Genomic DNA, 18,044 nt, shown 5'->3' on the forward strand with positions numbered 1-18,044 from the left:
CAGCGGCAGCTTTTCCCGCACCCCATTTCCCGAGACTGGGCAGCGCTCCTCCGGAATCCGTCCTTGGCAGCCGCCGCTTCGGGCGCTGAGAGCCGCGAATCGCGCAGGAAGTGCCGGAAGGACCCTATGCGCGGCCCTCTGCTGACCAGTCTGGAGCCAGCGCGGTCGCCTTGGCTCAGCTGGCCGTGAGGCCACCGAGTTCCCCAACACGCTGTCGGGCCCCACTGGGGCTAAGCCCGGGCCTGGGACGTCTTGAGGGTGCCCGAGGCTGGTGACAGAAGTCCTGGCCACCTCTCTCTCTCCCCACTCCGTCTCGCTCCCCTACACTTGGAATCAGAACTGCTTATTTCAAGTCCAAATGTGATGATGATAACCAATTAAATCTGTGCATTGATCACTCACTGTGTGTGCGTTCTGGCTCTGTGCTAAACATTTTTTCATGCTTTTTCTCATAAATTCCCCTCCTCTCCTACCCCTTTCGTCATGTTGGCCAGCACCACCTGTACTATTATTTACTTATTATAATTTTTAATCCACTCAAAATGTAAAGAGGTGCTATCTGAAATCCCAGGTTTGATGTACAATGTTTATTTTACTAGTTCATAAACTATCTATCTATATATATATATATATATATTTTTTTTTTTTAAATGTTCACTCATGGGAGTTCCCCAGCGGTCCAGTGTTTAAGACTGCTCTAAGAACTGCACGGGATGGAAGTTCGATCCCTGGTCTGGGAAATAAGATCCCACATGCCCTGCGGCGCGGCCAAAAAAAAAAAAAAAAATCACTCATAAGCCACATGAAATCACCTCATGTCCCACCAGTGGTCCCTGTTTTTTGGACTGGTAAACTGAGGCTCATGGAGGTTAAGTGCCCCGCCCACGGTTGTGGCATTGGCCAAGCTACTGCCCTACTTAACTCCTGAAACTGCCCGCAAACCAGACACAGGCGACTACAAAAGGATACAACCTGGAGCGGTCCAAACAGAAGGATTCTCACAAAGGGGAACCACAAACACAGGGATGTGTCCAAGACACTAGGGCTGGGCAGGGATGGGAAGCTGGGGATACTCAGCCTCACTTCTCCCATCTCTGAAATGGAGGTAGTAACAGTCTCCTTCCTGAGGTCCTTGTGAGAGAGATAAAGCAGAGTGTTTAGTACAGTGCTTGGCTTGGCACATAGCAAGTCCTCAATAAATCCCTCCTGTTGCTATAAAAAGTTGGGTAAGGAGCTCTAAAGCCATGCTAGTGAGTGTGTGGCTCCTCTTCCAGAATATCTAAGATTCCACAAACTCTGTTCCCCTTAGGCCACCACTGTTAGCGGTTTGGTGCATATCTTTCCAGACCTTTCCTATGCATATGCATGTAGTCTCTGTGTATATATGATGTGTACATACACACACGATTTACAAGTGATTTGCGGTTTTGTTGCTGTTAATGGAAAGTAAACTCATAATGGAAAGTAAAATGCTACACTTGCTGCACAGCTTTCTTTTTTATTTAACAGTATAGCTTGGAAACCTTTCCACAGCAGCATGTATAGTCTCTCTGCCTCATTCTTTTCAGTGGCTATATAGTATTTATTTCTTTCTTTTTAAAAAATATTTGTTTATTTATGTGGTTGCACCAGGTCTTAGTTGCAGCAGACAGGCTCCTTAGTTGTGGCATGTGAATTTTTTTAGTTGCGACATGCATGTGGGATCTAGTTCCCTGACCAGGGATCGAACCTGGGCCCCCTGCATTGGGAGAACAGAGTATTATCCACTGCACCACCAGGGAAGTCCTGGCTACACCAGTACCTCTTTTTTTTTTTTTTTTTTTTTGTGGTAAGCGGGCCTCTCACTCTTGTGGCCTCTCCCGTTGTGGAGCACAGGCTCTGGACACGCAGGCTCAGTGGCCATGGCTCACGGGCCTAGCCGCTCCCGCAGCATGTGGGATCTTCCTGTACCGGGGCACAAACCCGTGTCCCCTGCATCGGCAGGTGGACTCTCAACCACTGCGCCACCGGGGAAGCCCTCATTATAAATTTTAACTAATTATTAATGTATAGAAATTATATTGACTTTTTAAAAACTGGAGTATAATTGACTTACCACATTACATTAGTTTCAGGTGTACAACATAGTGACTCAATGTTTTATACATTAGAAAATGATCACCACTATTTACTTTTGTATATTTTATTACCTACCATCTTACTGAGATCTCATTAAAACCAATAATTTTGTAACTGAGACTCTTGGGTTTCCAAGATAAATATTATTTGTTAATAATAACGATTTTATAATAAACATATCAGTGAATATTTATTGAGCATTTACTATGTGCCAGGAACGTTCCAAGCAGCTGACATGTTTTAATTCATATAATCCTCACAACCCCAATAGCACAAACATACAAAACACACAACAGCAAACATATTCTATCTCTCCCATCTTACAGGGAACAAAAACAAAAACACTGAGCTCCACTTTCCTCTTCATTTACTTTCCATTTCTCTTTATTTTAAGCAAAACTCCTGGAGTTACCAATTCAGTTCTTCTAATTCTTTTTAAAAACATTTCCAACTGATTGTTTTGAAAATTTTAAGCCTATAGAAAAGTTGAAAGAATGGCACAATGTAAATTTACCAATTGTTATTTTACCATATTTGTTTTATCTTTTTCTCTATATATGTTTTCTTTTTTTAATTGAAGTATAGTTGATTTACAATGTTGTGTTAATTTCTGCTGTACAGCAGACTCAGTTATACATATATATACTTTTTAAATATTCTTTCCCATTAGGTTTATCCCACGACATTGAATATAGTTCCCTGTGCTATACAGTAGGACGTCATTGTCCATCCATTCTATATGTAATAGTTTGCATCTACTAACCCCAAACTCCCAGTCTATCCCTCCCCCACCTTCCCCTCTATATATTTTGGATTAAGCTGCAGCTATTACGACTCTTCACTCCTTCAGCATGAGTGAAGAACAAGTACATTCTCCTCTATAACCTTAACACCATTATCATACACCAAAGAAATTTGAAATTGATATATTATTTAACATATATTCCATACTGAAATTTGCCCAACTGTCCCCAAAGTTTCTTTTTAACTTTTTTTTTTTTATCCAGGATCCAATGAAGGATTGATTAACATGCAATTAATTGTCATGTCTCTTAAGTCACCTTTAATCTGAAACAGTTCCCGGCCTCGTTTTGGTTTGTGAAATGGACATTTTTGAAGAGTCTAGGCCAGTTGTTTTGTAGTATGTCTCACGCTTTGGATTTAGCTGGTTGTTTCCTCATGATTATATACAGATTAAACATTTGGGGTAAACGTTTGGGTAACGTTGTGTCCTTAGTGTTTTACATCAGGGATTTATAATGTCAGTTCGCCTCATTATTGACAATGTGAAGTGTGATCATTTTGCTTAAAGCCCCGGTCGCTCTTGAATCCACTCTAATCAGGTTTTGTTCCCTCGATTTCACCAACATGGTTCTTATCAAGATCACCAATTACCTCCACGTTGCCAAATCCAATGGTCAACTCTCAGACCTCCCTCTTCCTGACACAGCAGCAGTATTTGTCACAGAGACCACTCGTCTTCCTTGGAGTACTTGCTTCTTCGGGCTTACAGACATCACAGACGCCTGGCTTTCTTCCTGTCTGCCCACTCGTCTCAGTCTCCTTCGGAGTGCTCCCTCGCTCCCTAAACTCTGAATGCTGAGTCCCTGAGTGCTTGGACCTCTTCTCTAATTTCTATTTACACCCACTCCCTTGGTGATCTCATCCAGCTTCTTGGCTTTTAGACCATACATTTACTGATGACTTCTGAATTTCTGTCTCCAGCCCAAACCTCTCTCTTAAACCCCAGGCTCGTATCCAACAATCTACTTGAAATCTCCACTAAAGTCTAATAAGCGTCTCAATCTTAACATGTCCATAACTAAGGTCCTTATATTCCCCTCCAACCTGCCCCGTCAGGTTCCCTTGTCTCAAGCAGTAGCAACTTCATTCTTGCAGTTGCTCAGGCCAAAAACCTTGGCACCATTAACTCCTCTCTTTCTCATGCCCACACCCATTAGCAAGTCCCAGCCATCCTACCTTTCAAAAATAGCCAGCATGCCACTTCTCACCACCTCCACTGCCAACACTCAAGTCCAAGCCACAATAACATGTCACATTTAGGTTACTGCCAGTAGCTTCCTAAGGGGTTTTCCTTCTTGCTCTACCTTTATTCTACTCATTTTAAAACTTAAGTTTAAAACTTAAGTCACACCATATTATTCTTCTGCTTAAAACTTTCCCGAGGCATCTCCTCTCACTCAGCGTCCTTACTAGGACCTCTAGGTCCTGCAGGATCTGGTCCCCATTGCATCTCTGATTTCTCTCCTACTCTGCTCACTTCTTCCACTGCACCCATTCCTGTCTCCCTGTGGTTCCTGAACACACCAGGCTTGCCCCCAGCAGGACCCCCAGTAGGGCCTGGAATATTCTTCTCTCACATCTGTGTGGCTTGCTCTCTCATTTTCTTTAGGGCTTTACTCCAAAGACACCTCAGTGATGCCTTCCTGGCCTAACTCCCAACACCCACCTCCCTTGTATCACAACACTTTTCACCCATGTTACTTTTTCTCTTTGGCACCTACTGCTATCTAATAAACGATGTACAGTCGTCCCTCCGTGTCTGTGGGGGATTGGTTCCGGGACCCGCCTCACACACCAAAATCTGCTGATGCTCAAGTCCCATAGTGGGCGCTCCGTATTTGCAGATGCGGAACCCGGGGTAATCGAGGGCTCACTGCATATTTATTGAAAAAAAAATCCACCTATAAGTGGACCTGCACAGTTCAAGCCTCCGTTGTTCAAGGGCACGAGTTTGAACTCTGTGGGTCCAAGGATACGCGGATTTTTTTCACTAAATACATCCTACAGTACCACACGATCAGTGGTGGTTGATTTCCTGGATGTGGAACCATGGCCGTGGAGGGGCCAACTATGGCACTTGAGCATCCGAGATTTTGGTATCTGCGGTGGGTCCTGGATCCAATCCCAGGGGATTCGGGGGAACAACTGTATTTTCCTTCTTTATCTTTAAGGATTATCCTTGTCTATTTCCCTCACTAGAATGTAGCTCCATGAGGACAGAGAATTTTAACTTTGTTTTGGTCACTTCAGTATTCCTTCAACAGTGCCTGGCACATGGAAGGTGCTCCATAAATACTGAATGAACAAGGCATCAGGTGGACCTGAACTCCTCCCGCACTGCTGGTCTTGCAGGGTCTTATTTCGCCGACCAGGGATCAAACCAAGGCCACGGCAGTGAAAGCCCGGAGTCCTAACCACTGGACAGCCAGGAAACTCCCAGAGCCGGAACTCAGCTATGAAGCTATACTGCAAATAATTATTTCCTTTAAAAAAATACATTTTCTCATTGACTAGAACTTTCCAAAGAATGTTTAGCGATAGTGGTGAAAAAAGTACTCATAATGACTTTAAGAGAATGCCTCTTACCTATGGTTTCACCACTAGTTATGTACTTACTGATTCAACTGACTTTGTCGTGATAAGGGTGTTACCTAAATCCTATTTCACTTAGACACCTATGCTTAATGGCATAAGAATGATAACTATTCAGCAGGGTTTTAATAGAAAATGCATACTACTTAGAAAGATAGGAAGTTGGAGGCATTTTTCTCTACAACTTTGCAAGAAACAATATGTATGCTGACTTGCTTTACCGGAATTTAAAATTCTAGCCCAGCATTTATTGAATATTACGTGCCAAGCCTCACGTTTTCATGTTTTCACTTAATCTTCAAAACAATAAATCAGTTACTATATTTAAGGTTATACAAGCTTAATGTTAAAATCTGAAGGACAGCAAGAACGTTCATTCTAGCATGAATGCAACTGATTTTTATTTAGGTTTACTATGTACCAGCACTGGGGCTACAATGGAGAAGACAATGAACCCCTGTTTTGTAGCACATTCTAGTAGGGGTAGAGTCAGGAAAAATGCAATGTAATTTCAGATTTTGATAAATAAGGAAATAAAGACAAGGGATGTGACAAAGGGTATGTGGGCAGAGGGTTTGGCTACAGCTTAATAAGCAAGTGGTGGAAAGAGAAGATTGACAGGGCCAGATCACGCAGGGCCTGCCTCATGAGCCAGTTTAGACGTTACTCTGTGAGCAATGGGAAGTCACTAGATATTTTGAAGTGCGGAAATGATCTGAAATGATTTATGTTTTAGAAACATTCTCTGGGGGCTGTGTGAAGAGGCCGGAGGGAATGAGTGGATGAATGCAGACTGATTTAAGTTATGGCAATAGTCCATAACTTAGCTGCTGATAGCAGCTCGGACTAGGATGGTAGAAGGAGGAAGTGGAAAGTTTTGGATGCACTTTTGGAGAAAGTCAACAGGATTTAATGGAGGTGAGGAAGAGGAGGAATTAAGGGGGTAGCTCAAGACTGAGCAGGTGGTGAGCAGCATGTTTTCAAATGAAGAGTTTTCTTGTAATTTCTATAATCTGTCCCTCTCATTCCCAATTTTGTCTCCTCTGGCCCCCATTTGTTTCTGCTGTCAAGACTTGCCTTAACTTCTTCTAGTGTCCCCGACAAATTAACTGCTCTTATTTGTATGTCTCACACGTAGAGCATGGGAATTAGAGAGGAAGGCCTTGGATTTAGTCTACCAGGAAACAAATTCCATCCACTCTATTTATTGTGTGATCTTGGGCAAGTTTCACCTGTAAAATAGGGTATATAATAGTACCCACCTTACAGAGTTGTTGAGAATTTAGATTGGAGCAGCTTTACACCTTTACATATTCAGCATCCAGCAGATCCTCGATATATTCAAATGTGCAAAGTTGATTTCCTCTCAGATTCTAGGCTGTCAAGATGAGAAGGGCAAGAGCTTGGACATGGTTCAAGCACTAACCCACCTGACAGTATTTAGCCAAGAGAAGATTTCCTCCCCTCATTTGCCTAAGAGAATGACATTTCCAAATTCCTTCCTAGAAGTTCTTCCAGCATTCCCTGACTTCCCTAAAACCTTATCTAAAGTTTTTATCTTACCACATGATTTCATAGGGTTTTTCATCTGTAAATGTGTCTTAGATTTTAGGAATATTTTCTGGAAACTTTTACATATTAATCAGCTATTTTCATAAGATACTTCATATTCAAAAGCTGGTTACCACCTTGTTACAGATGCTAAAAACTGAACAATAACGAGTGGTGAGTTTAGCTATGGTCCCCACATATCACTTTGGGCCCAACTCTAATTCACTATAGATTTTTCCTAGGTAAATTCTCATGTAGCCAACTCCAAAGTATAGCAGGTAAGAGGATTTTCAGCCCAGGTTAATAAGCATCAATGGGAGTGGCAGATCACACTCATATCTAAGTCAAAGAATAAACCTGACCTCAAAATTATGAATATTGTTTAGACCCTAGTCAAATAAGAATAATCCTCCCAAATTTCATTGCCTCTTTAGTTAAGTAGGAAAGAGTTACCTACCTTATAGGAATAAGAGAATACATGTCAAGTATTAACAGCCCATGGTATACTGAGACAAGCTCAGTACATTGACCAGACATCCGTGTACCTGCTTTGAGTGCCAAGTTCATCTATTCTGTATCAAACATACTTCAATTGGCTCTTAGTAGCTTATACTGCAGTGAACATATGCTCCTGCCAATACTCCAAGTAATACTAGTGCCTGCCTGTAGAAGCCTATACAAACGATCACACTAAAACTAGGATACCATGTCAACAAATTAGAAACAGGCTCTCAAAAAATCTCATATTTCTCACATTGATTTTATAATGACCTAAAATCTAAAAATGAAGTTACTGCTAAAAAGGAGCTTAACACCAATGTTTATGTTTATAAGCCCAATGTTATATCTTATTGACATGAATCTGTTCTTAGCCCATTGATTAGTTCATCTCAGTTCACTTCCGGAGCAGCTTCACTCATATGCTACAACTCATGTCACAGTTTCCTGTGCTATACTGTATGTTCTCATTAGTTATCTATTTTATACATAGTATCAGTAGTGTATATGTGTCAATCCCAATCTCCCATTCATCACACCACCCCCCTCCCCCCCTGCTTTCCCCCCTTGGTGTCCATACGTTTGTTCTCTACATGTGTCTCTTTCTACCTTGCAAACCTGTTCATCTGTACCATTTTTCTAGATTCCACATATATGCGTTAATATACGGTTTTCCTCTTTCTGACTTACTCTATGACAGTCTCTAGGTCCATCCATGTCTCTACAAATGACCCAATTTCGTTCCTTTTTGTGGCTAATATTCTGTTGTGCATATGTACATCTTCTTTATCCATTTGTCTGTCCATGGGCATTTAGGTTGCTTCCATGATGTGGCTATTGTAAACAGTGCTGCAATGAACATTGTGGTACATGACTCTTTTTGAATTAGTTTTCTCAGGGTATGTGTCCAGTAGTGGGATTGCTGGGTTGTATGGTAATTCTTTTAGTTTTTTAAGGCAGCTCCACAGTGTTCTCCATAGTAGCTGTATCAATTTACATTCCCACCAACAGTGCTAGAGGGTTCCCTTTTCTCCACACCCTCTCCAGCATTTATTGTTTGTAGACAATTTTTTAATGATGGCCATTCTGACTGGGGTGAGACACCTCACTGTAGTTCTGATTTGCATTTCTCTAATAAGAAATGTTGTTAAGTCTTAAAAGGTTCACCATCCTCATTTCACATTAATCACCCCAATGCTAAATAAAACAGTGCTAAGAATGAACTATAGGTGCTTGATTAATAACTTCAGGGTTAATATACAATATCTTAAAATAGCCAGCTCTCTGATGCACTAATTTTTGAGCTGAAGACTGTTACAATTGCAGTTAAATTACCATTAAATATTCAAAGTTTAATAACAGAGATTATGTTTATAAATGTACTTTCACTACTTATACAGATTTAACTGTTTTCGTGTGATTCTGCTGGCCAGCTAGGTTTGGGAATTGCTGGTTAAAAGTACACATATCCATAGACAAACTCTGGTTTTGGAAAATAGATATACCATCATCAAAATTTTTTTTTTTTTTTTTTGCGGTACACAGGCCTCTCACTGTTGTGGCCTCTCCCGTTGCGGAGCACAGGCTCCGGACGCGCAGGCTCAGCGGCCATGGCTCACGGGCCCAGCCGCTCTGCTCCATGTGGGATCTTCCCAGACCGAGGCACAAACCCGCGTCCCCTGCATCGGCAGGTGGACTCTCAACCACTGCGCCACCAGGGAAGCCCACCATCTTCAAATTTTTAAAAATTTGGAGGAAAGCCAGTAGCTCCAGTTTCCTTCCCATATGAAGCTTATACTTTCCTCCGCTCTCAACAGTTTCAGATAAAAAGTGACAAAACACTTGATACTAAAATTATTCTGAATATGGAAATTTCAAGTAAGTTAATTGTACAGATAAGGTTTATAGTAAAGACCAAAAGCAGGTATAGTTTAATGTATTTTAATAGCAAACTTACAGGAACAGCACAGAAGACAGACAACATTAAAAACATGTACTTGCATATAGGACAACTCAGTTAGAAAAGTATAGTGAATGGATGGAATCTACTGTATGATAAAAATGCTACAAACACCATTTAGTTGCAGTCAATAAGAAATTTACTTGTTTTAAAAAAATCCAAATGCTGGCATTGTCCAGAAAAATTTAACAGGTTTATTTATAATTGTTATAAAGTTGAACTGCTGAAACTTGTTCACTGAAACATTTTGACTTGCATTAATGCTTTATGTCCCCGCATTTATATTAAAAATTCACACACAAATGAAAATGGGAAAACTGCCAATACCTGATTTCTGTCCCCCATTTTTCCACCTGCAATCATATACTTAGGTACCTTTTGACCCCACGGGAAAAAAAAAAAAAAAAATCTAACGTTCAGAACTACCAATAACAGGAAGAGAAATTTTTTTTTTTTTTTTTAAAGAATGAAATGTTTCCCATCATAGTGGATTCTTAAGCACGTTCTCCACGTATGCGGCGTGCTAGCTGGATGTCTTTTGGCATAATCGTTACACGTTTGGCATGGATAGCACACAGGTTGGTGTCTTCAAAAAGGCCAACCAGATAGGCCTCACTTGCCTCCTACAACAGGAATAAAGAAAAAAATATTAATATTATCAATAGTTAAGTTACATCTGTATCAGTTAAAAAGATGAGGTTTTTGAGCCCTTTAAAAACCTTTTCCAGAAGATGTTGACTACTTTACCAAATGCTTACATTTTAAAATCTGTGCGACGAGGCTGAAAGGCAGCTTATGAAAGTGAAAACTCAAGTCTTTATCAAATAATACAAGTCAAATAATTTCACTACTAAAAAAGTTTAATTTTTTAAATGTTATATGCGATTTTTAGTAAACTGAAATGTGTCTTGTGTCTTGATGTAAATGTGTCTTGAGTAAAGCAAAAAATCCAACTTAAATTCTAACATTCGTTCTCATCCTCAGAAAGATAAATGGAATCATGTATCTAATCCAAATCCTACCCTGTTGTGTCCTTCTTTTTCTGAATCTTACTCACACTTCATTATATCTGTTTGACCACTGGTTTCCATCATATGGTCCTCATCTACCTTTCCTTTAACACCTCAGTTTTACCACTAGATTGCTATTGGGTCCCAGAACACACCAGATTTGTGTCTTACTTACGTACATTGACCTATTTTGCTGAGATATGCCCCTATGCCCCCCACTAACTGTACCTTCCTCTATGCACCCCTATCTGTAATGGCATTTTTGCTACCTCCCAGCATTAACATTGATCCCTCTAGTTTTTCTCATTATACTCTTAAGACTTTTCTGAAGGCATCTTCCTATCCCTACTTTCACTCAAAAACTGGTAGCTACATGAATCATTCACCAACACTTGGCATGTAAAGAGGAAAAAAGGGGAGCTTCTACTTATAATTAACTCTTAAATTGATAGTACATCTTACAGCTGTCTGAAAAGCTGAAGAATCCTTTAGTCTAGGTTAAAACATCTGCTTACTCATTTTGAAATGAACCTACTGTTTTACCAGTCATCAGCCCAACTGTTTTAGTGGATTAGGAACACACTAAATGAAGGACGTTATTTGGCTTCTCTATTAGCAAGTTATTTCTCTGTTCGAGATATATTTAGGGGAAAAAAACAGATTTTTGTAATTGCTATTTTTGTCCTAATTAAAAAAATTATTTCCATTTTGGAAACTCTAGGTAATAAAACTAAAAGAGAAATACACAGAATACTTGAGCAATTCAAGCCCCACAATACTACATAACACACAAGATACAGAGATGGGAAGAACCAGTTTTGCTTTTTACAAACATTTTGACTTTGCCAATAAAACTTGAGGTTCTGCTTTTAAAAGCACTAACACAGCAATAATTAATCAAAATGGTTTACGTTATTCCATCTTATGAAAAAAATTATTTCCTACATTTATATCTTCATTCTTTTTAGCCTCATCTCTCTCTTCTATAAAAATCTGTTTCACCCAAAATTTACTATCCCTACATGTCTTTCCGCAGCATTTGTTATCAAGAGCTAAGTCTTATTTACCTACCCTTTATGGACTACCTAAGATTATTCCATGAAGGAGAAAGCAAACACTCCTCCTGCCTCTGGTTCCCAGGTGCAGGTAACTTTGAACTCCTAATTCCTTGGCAATCACATTGGCCTTGTACACTAGTCATCTTTTAATGCCCTTAAATTACTTAACAGAGATCTCTAACCCTAACTGAAATTTGCATGTTTTCCTTTTTTTTTTCTTGGCTGGGATATGTGGCTTGCGGGACAGTTCTGACCAGGGATTGAATGCGGCTCCTCAGCTGTGAAAGCGCGGAGTCCTAACCGCTGGACCACAAGGGAATTCCCGAAATTTGCATCTTTTCTATGCAATTAGTTCCGTGTATCTTACCTATTCCAAAAAATATATTAAAAGCAGAAGTCCTTCATGTTCAGGGATTAATTCTTGGGATACTCTAGAAATGGGTAAAAAATTTAGGAAACACAGCATACTGTAGCCTACCTACTCCTACAGGTTCACAACACACATCAGATACTAGGACTGAAGTTCCTCAAGAAAGAAACTAGTTTCTTTTTTGTTTCACCCAGCATATCTCAGGATTATGCAAATCTAGAAGGCTTCTGCAAAACACAGCACTGTGAGCTGCTATATACACAAGCCAACAGGTCCTGCAATTCTGAGACCATTTAAGAGTGGAATAATGATCTACTGGCTCCCCTAGTGCTACTCAAATGTGGCATGTGGCAGCTGGGCCTCTCACTGCCATCTTACAACCTGGCTATAGGTTTTATAGAGTTGTGTCTGGTCAGCTCTGGGAGAACAGTCAATACTCAGGGAATTTAACCATGACTCATATATTTCTAACTCTATTGCCAGTGTCCCAAAGTCTCCTAAACATTAAGGCCATGATGGGAATTAAAGACTGAAACATTAATTTATAGCCCAATGAACGTAATTTTGAGATAACAGCAAAATAAAAAATATCTTATAACTGGAAGGAAATGTTAATGTACAACATTTTGAGTATATTCAATATCTGACTCTTCCACCACTTCAAACCACCAATGTCCATTTTTAACACGATACCTTAGTTCAAACTCTCAGACATTAGGGGCAAAGGCTAAATTTCAAGTTAGCTAATTCTTGATTATCTATGGCAAACCTAGACTAAATTCTCTCCCATCCTCACTGGACTACCTCCCCTCCTCATTTAGTTGTATTAGAAAAGTTGTAAACTGTAATTCTAAAGGCAAAAATAGTGACTTTTGGAATTCTATTTCAACTGCTCTCTTCTATTGCCCTATTTCCATTAGCAAATTCTCCATCTCTGTATCTTTAAGGGAACTTATGTATAAAAAAAGCAAAACAAAATAAACTTCTAACAAAGATTACTCTTCCAATAAAGAGTTACCTAATGCAAGAGTACTACAGGCAGCAGAATTGAACATTTTGCTCAAAACCAATACAACCACACTTACTGACAAATATAAAACACACACCTTAATAACAGCAATGTGGAAGTTTACACACGAATTTTAAAAAGACAATAGTCTTTTACTCAGACTATTTAGTAATCAATTTACAAAGCTCTATCATTGACACTTAAGCTCAACAATGTTGGACTTTCAAGTATAGTGTGTTCTTCATGCATAGCCCTGCTAACTCTAACTACAAAACAAAATTGGCAGCTTTAGATCAATGCTTGAGAATATCAATATTTCTATATTTAAAATTAGTGAGGAAAATGTGATTAGCAATTATAGTAATAAACAAAATGGGATCTAAAGATAGTCAATGATTAAAACAGAAAATAAAGGTTTTAAATAACAGCACTGGAAGATTTTAGTAGTTTGAAATTTCAGTTATTTCAATTCATTGAGAATTTAATGGATGCCAACTCCTGGAATTCACCAATCAAATGAAGTTCAGACTAACCATAGAAACAGCTCAACCAATTACACTTCAGGGTAGAATCCACCTATCAAATCTTCCTTACACATAAAGGAAAAGCTTGGCAACAGCAGCCTTGAAAAATCCTCCAATGGAGTGTATGTAGATTCTGGACCCTCCCCCAAAAGAGATTCCGATTCAGGTCTGTGGAGGTGCCTAGCAATCTGCAATTTTAATCGCCTCTAACCCCACGCTCTGAAGGAGGTGGCAGTCTTACCATACTTTGAGTTACAATGATCTAACGAATGCCAAACTCTGTTAACATTATAGGTTACTTAAGTGATTGATGTTAATTGTACCTACATACCTAATCAAATATCTTACTTGTGGGCATTTCAAGTTTTAATCTTGGCACAAACCACCAGTATTTCAAATATATAACCACAGCTAAAACAGTACTTCTCAAAGTTCTGACACACTGGAGCTAAGATTAAATTCACTATGTTTCCCATTTAAGTGGAAATCCATACATAACCCCCTTTAGCAAACTACAAGTCTTCCAGTTTCTCTTTACAAGCCTAGTGTCTTTTCCTCCTTATGGTCAACCTAATCCTAACTACCACTCATGCTTCTTTTACGTCAATGCACAATTCTTTTATGCTGCCTGTTCCCATCCCAGATATTATGTTCTCTCCACTTGCAACTGCCTCTTCAGGCCCAGGAAGCTATTTATTCTAATATTCCTTTTATATCAGTCACTGTTTGAAACTAATTACCAATACAGACCTTTAGCCCCATGACTTCTTGATGTCCTGCAGCAACTATAAGCCAAACCAGAAGGTTCTTTTTCCCTTTAAACACTGCAACGTCTAAAATTTTAAAATCCTATGCCTGCTTGTATGACCTCGAGCAACTTAACCTTTCTGACATCTTAACAGTGAAATAGATAAGACCTACCTCATCCGCTTGTGATGATTAAATTTAACAAGCATATGCAAAGATTTAGAATTGTTCTTGGTACAAAGCAGGAACCGCCAACTCTTAGAGCCTTTCCCACCCGCCACTTTACCTGCAAAGCACCAATAGCTGCACTCTGGAAGCGCAGATCTGTTTTGAAGTCCTGAGCAATTTCCCGCACCAGACGCTGGAAGGGAAGTTTGCGAATCAGAAGTTCAGTGGACTTCTGGTAACGTCTAATTTCACGGAGCGCCACGGTACCAGGCCTTTAAAACAAAACACAATAAAGACATGGTTACCAAATACATAAAAAACATAAAAGAGTGGTCATCAGCTTTAAAAAGACGCAGTCACTTTTCAAAAAATAAATCACCCAACTATTCTTCAGCTTCTGTATCAAATTTCACTTATTAATTTATGACCTGAATATTCAAGTCTGTTAAGAGTAACAACAATACCTTTAAAGCAAAAAGCATGATATTAAAGTAGATTCCTGGCAGGGGGGTTTAATCAAAGTCCCCTTTATTTTCTTCATCTTTAACATATATCACTAACTTGTTATAATTACAACTTGGGAAAATACTAAGCCACAAATAAAGAGGTCAAAATTGTTCACTCCTCAATTTGGCAGCACTCTCCTTCTTCCCACTGGCACCCCCAATTCTTCTAAAAGACCTACCAACACAACTCAATAAGTTTCCTTTAAAAAATACATTTATGGCATTTAAGTTTGATTTCCCAGAATACCTTTGAATACTGCACATCCCTCATGAATGATTAAATGTGAATACTCTTTTATGGTGTATCTTCCATATGGAAGTTTTCTTTCTTTCTTTCTTTTTAAAACTAATTTTAAGCAAGAAATTTACCTCAATTCTGACTTATTTCTTCCACTTTTATTTTAGGCTAACTGTAAAATCATTTGCAGAGCGCACCTAAATACAGACAACTTCTGCCCTCTAATGGCAGATGCCCTTAACAACACTGCTCAGGGTAGTTCAAAACTGTGCTAACAGAAGGAAATAAACGAATTCAAGTAAATGAAGGCCTTAGCTAAAACAAAATGACCCCCAATCTTGATCAAATTACTTCACCAAGAGAAAGAGTATCCTCCAAAATGTATTTAAAAACAACACTATACTATTTAAAAAATATACATTACACCTAACAGCTAAATAAAATGTTACCCTATCCCATTAACGTTATTAGTGATACAACCTCTCCTTTGGGCTATGGGCAAGATCATGGCTTCAAAATTAAACATGTTCCCAATAAAACCTAACACTAAATTATATATATATATATATATATATATATATATATATATATATATATATATATATATTTTTAAAGTATTAGTAAATATTCAAAAGGAAAAATTATCAGTTTCTCTAAAGCAAAAAGTATGATTATACATCTTTTTATTAAATTATATAGATACTGCTTCGGGAGATAGGCTTTGTCCCATTTTTTCCCTCCTCTTGTTTTAATACCTGTAACGATGAGGTTTCTTCACCCCTCCAGTAGAGGGCGCACTCTTGCGAGCGGCTTTTGTAGCCAGTTGTTTCCTCGGTGCTTTACCACCGGTCGATTTGCGGGCAGTCTGCTTTGTACGAGCCATGGTATAAAGACCTCCTTACTTACCTACCAGCATCAAAACACAAAAATCACCATATGCAACTACCAAACATACAAGTTTTCCTGCCACTACCACCGCCCCCCCCCCAAATCTGGAAATTATGATCAGTATAAAAAAATGTCTGTAATGTTACATAATTTGAAAGTGTGCAGATTACGTCTACCACCCAAATATGACTTCCTGAAACAAACTGTAGTACTAGAAAATTGTTACCATTAACACCAATCATCTCTCAAAAAAGCCAAATCTGAGCGATAAACGGCAAAACAAAAAGACCCCTGACAGCCTTCGCTTCAGTTTCTTTAATTAAAGTAGAAATTAGAAATGTCTGTAAATATTCGATCCACTAACAAGTCAAAAGAACGAAGCCTCAAACCACAGAAAGGTCGAGTCAAATTACAGCAAAAAAGGTTTTGGTCACCCCCCCGCCGCCCCCCCCCTTTACGTCTGGCAGTCGATAGACTGCTGTAAATATCTGAAAACATTCTTGCTTTTGCATCTCTACAGTTCTGTTGACAAAAAGGCGTCTCAAAAAACAAGAGAGGAACAACAGCTACCACCAGCGAGCATTCTACAAAGCACCGTCCTGGCGTCCAGTCCTCAGAAGCTTCGCAGTGAAATAAAAAAAAAAGTGCCCCGCACCCAGGCTTTAATTAACGCACGGGACCGGCCGACCAGTCCACCCCAAGCACCACATAAACTTTTGGTTTCGCCTCCTCCGGCCCCCCGGCACAGGGTCCCCCAGCCTGCCCGCCTCGCTCCCAGCGTCTCGCGCAGGCACAAACTCGGCTCCCAGACCAGAACAAAATGGAAACAATCGCAAAACGTATCCGATTCCCTACCAAAGAGACAAAACACCAAATTGCTCGAAAATAGCCCGATCCCCTGCCACGTGCCGCCCTCCAAAATGCAAAAGTTTTTTTGTGCATTTCAAATGCATCAAGTTTCCGCTTCTCTAAAAAAGGAGAAAAAAATGTTTCTCTTTAAAATTTTTTCCTCCTTTTTTGAAATGGGGAAGAGAGAAACGGGGGAAAAAATATGGTCGGTGACCAGAGAAGAGAGACAAGATGGTGAAGCTTAGCAACAACTGTGGGGAGGCAGCAAAAAGCGAGTTACCCCAGGGTGGGAAGCAGAGGCGATTTCCACCCTTTTCCCGCTCGAAAACTGGGGTCCGGGGTCCGGGGGCGGTAGTTAAGAGGCCCGCGCGGGTCGTGGTGAAGGTCTGGGGTCCCGGGAAGGGGCGGCGGGCGGGATTTCACCGAAGAAAGAGGAGCCAGGGGCGCGGGGAGGGAGAGCAGGCTCGGCGACGCGGCGGTTGCTGCTGTTGGGCTGAGGCGGCGAGAGACTGGGGAGCCGCCGGAGCCGCCGCCGCCTGAGGGGTGCGGGAAACTCGCTCCTCACCTCCATTTCTGGGCCAAAAAGTTTGTGGGCCAAGCCGGAGGGACCGTGGGTCCCCTCACCGCACCGCCGGGGCCCGGCCCGGGGTTGACGGCAAGCGGGGCTCGGTTCCGGGGAAGCGGGCAGACGGGGAAACTTACCCCCCTTCTCCTTCGGCTGGAGCTCAGCGAGCTAGAGGCGGCGCTGGCGTCGGAGAGCGACAGCGGCGCGGCGGCGGCAGCGAACACAATTGAAAGATGGCTGACACCGAGGCTATCCCCCAACACACGCCGCCCCGCCCCCGCGCCGCGCGCCAACCAATCACACACAATGGAGGGAAGGCTCGGTCCCGCCCCCGCCCCCTCGCTCGCGTCCCGCCTCCGCCCCTCCCCCCGCGCGCCCGTTCGCTGGCGCGCGCTCGCCCCTCCCCCGCGCGCCGCCTGCTCCCTCCTCCCGGCCACCTCGCGCCGTGTGTGTACAAACACAAAAGACACGCCGAAGGGCCGCCGGCTCCGGCCGAGACGGCCGTCAGCCCGCCCCCGTTTTAACGCCGGCTCTCCGGCCCCGCACTCCCACCCTGCTCCGTGCGCACACGTCTTGGAACTCGGGGAGC

The 18,044-nt window shown here is 41.1% G+C and overlaps 1 protein-coding gene across 1 annotated transcript; it reads right to left on the reverse strand.

Annotated features, from left to right (window-relative positions):
- Window positions 1-9,490: 9,490 nt before the first annotated feature.
- H3-3A (H3.3 histone A) lies at window positions 9,491-17,668 on the reverse strand. The gene is made up of 4 exons (XM_079728428.1): window positions 17,593-17,668; window positions 15,909-16,059; window positions 14,528-14,681; window positions 9,491-10,146 (listed from the first exon to the last, which is right to left on the reverse strand). Exons 2-4 carry the CDS (start codon window positions 16,034-16,036, stop codon window positions 10,018-10,020), a joined length of 411 nt encoding a protein of 136 aa, XP_079584554.1. The 5' UTR covers window positions 16,037-16,059; window positions 17,593-17,668; the 3' UTR covers window positions 9,491-10,017.
- Window positions 17,669-18,044: the final 376 nt, after the last annotated feature.

Source organism: Hyperoodon ampullatus, assembly GCF_949752795.1.
Source record: "Hyperoodon ampullatus genome assembly, chromosome: 2".
In the NCBI taxonomy this organism is placed as follows: domain Eukaryota; kingdom Metazoa; phylum Chordata; class Mammalia; order Artiodactyla; family Ziphiidae; genus Hyperoodon; species Hyperoodon ampullatus.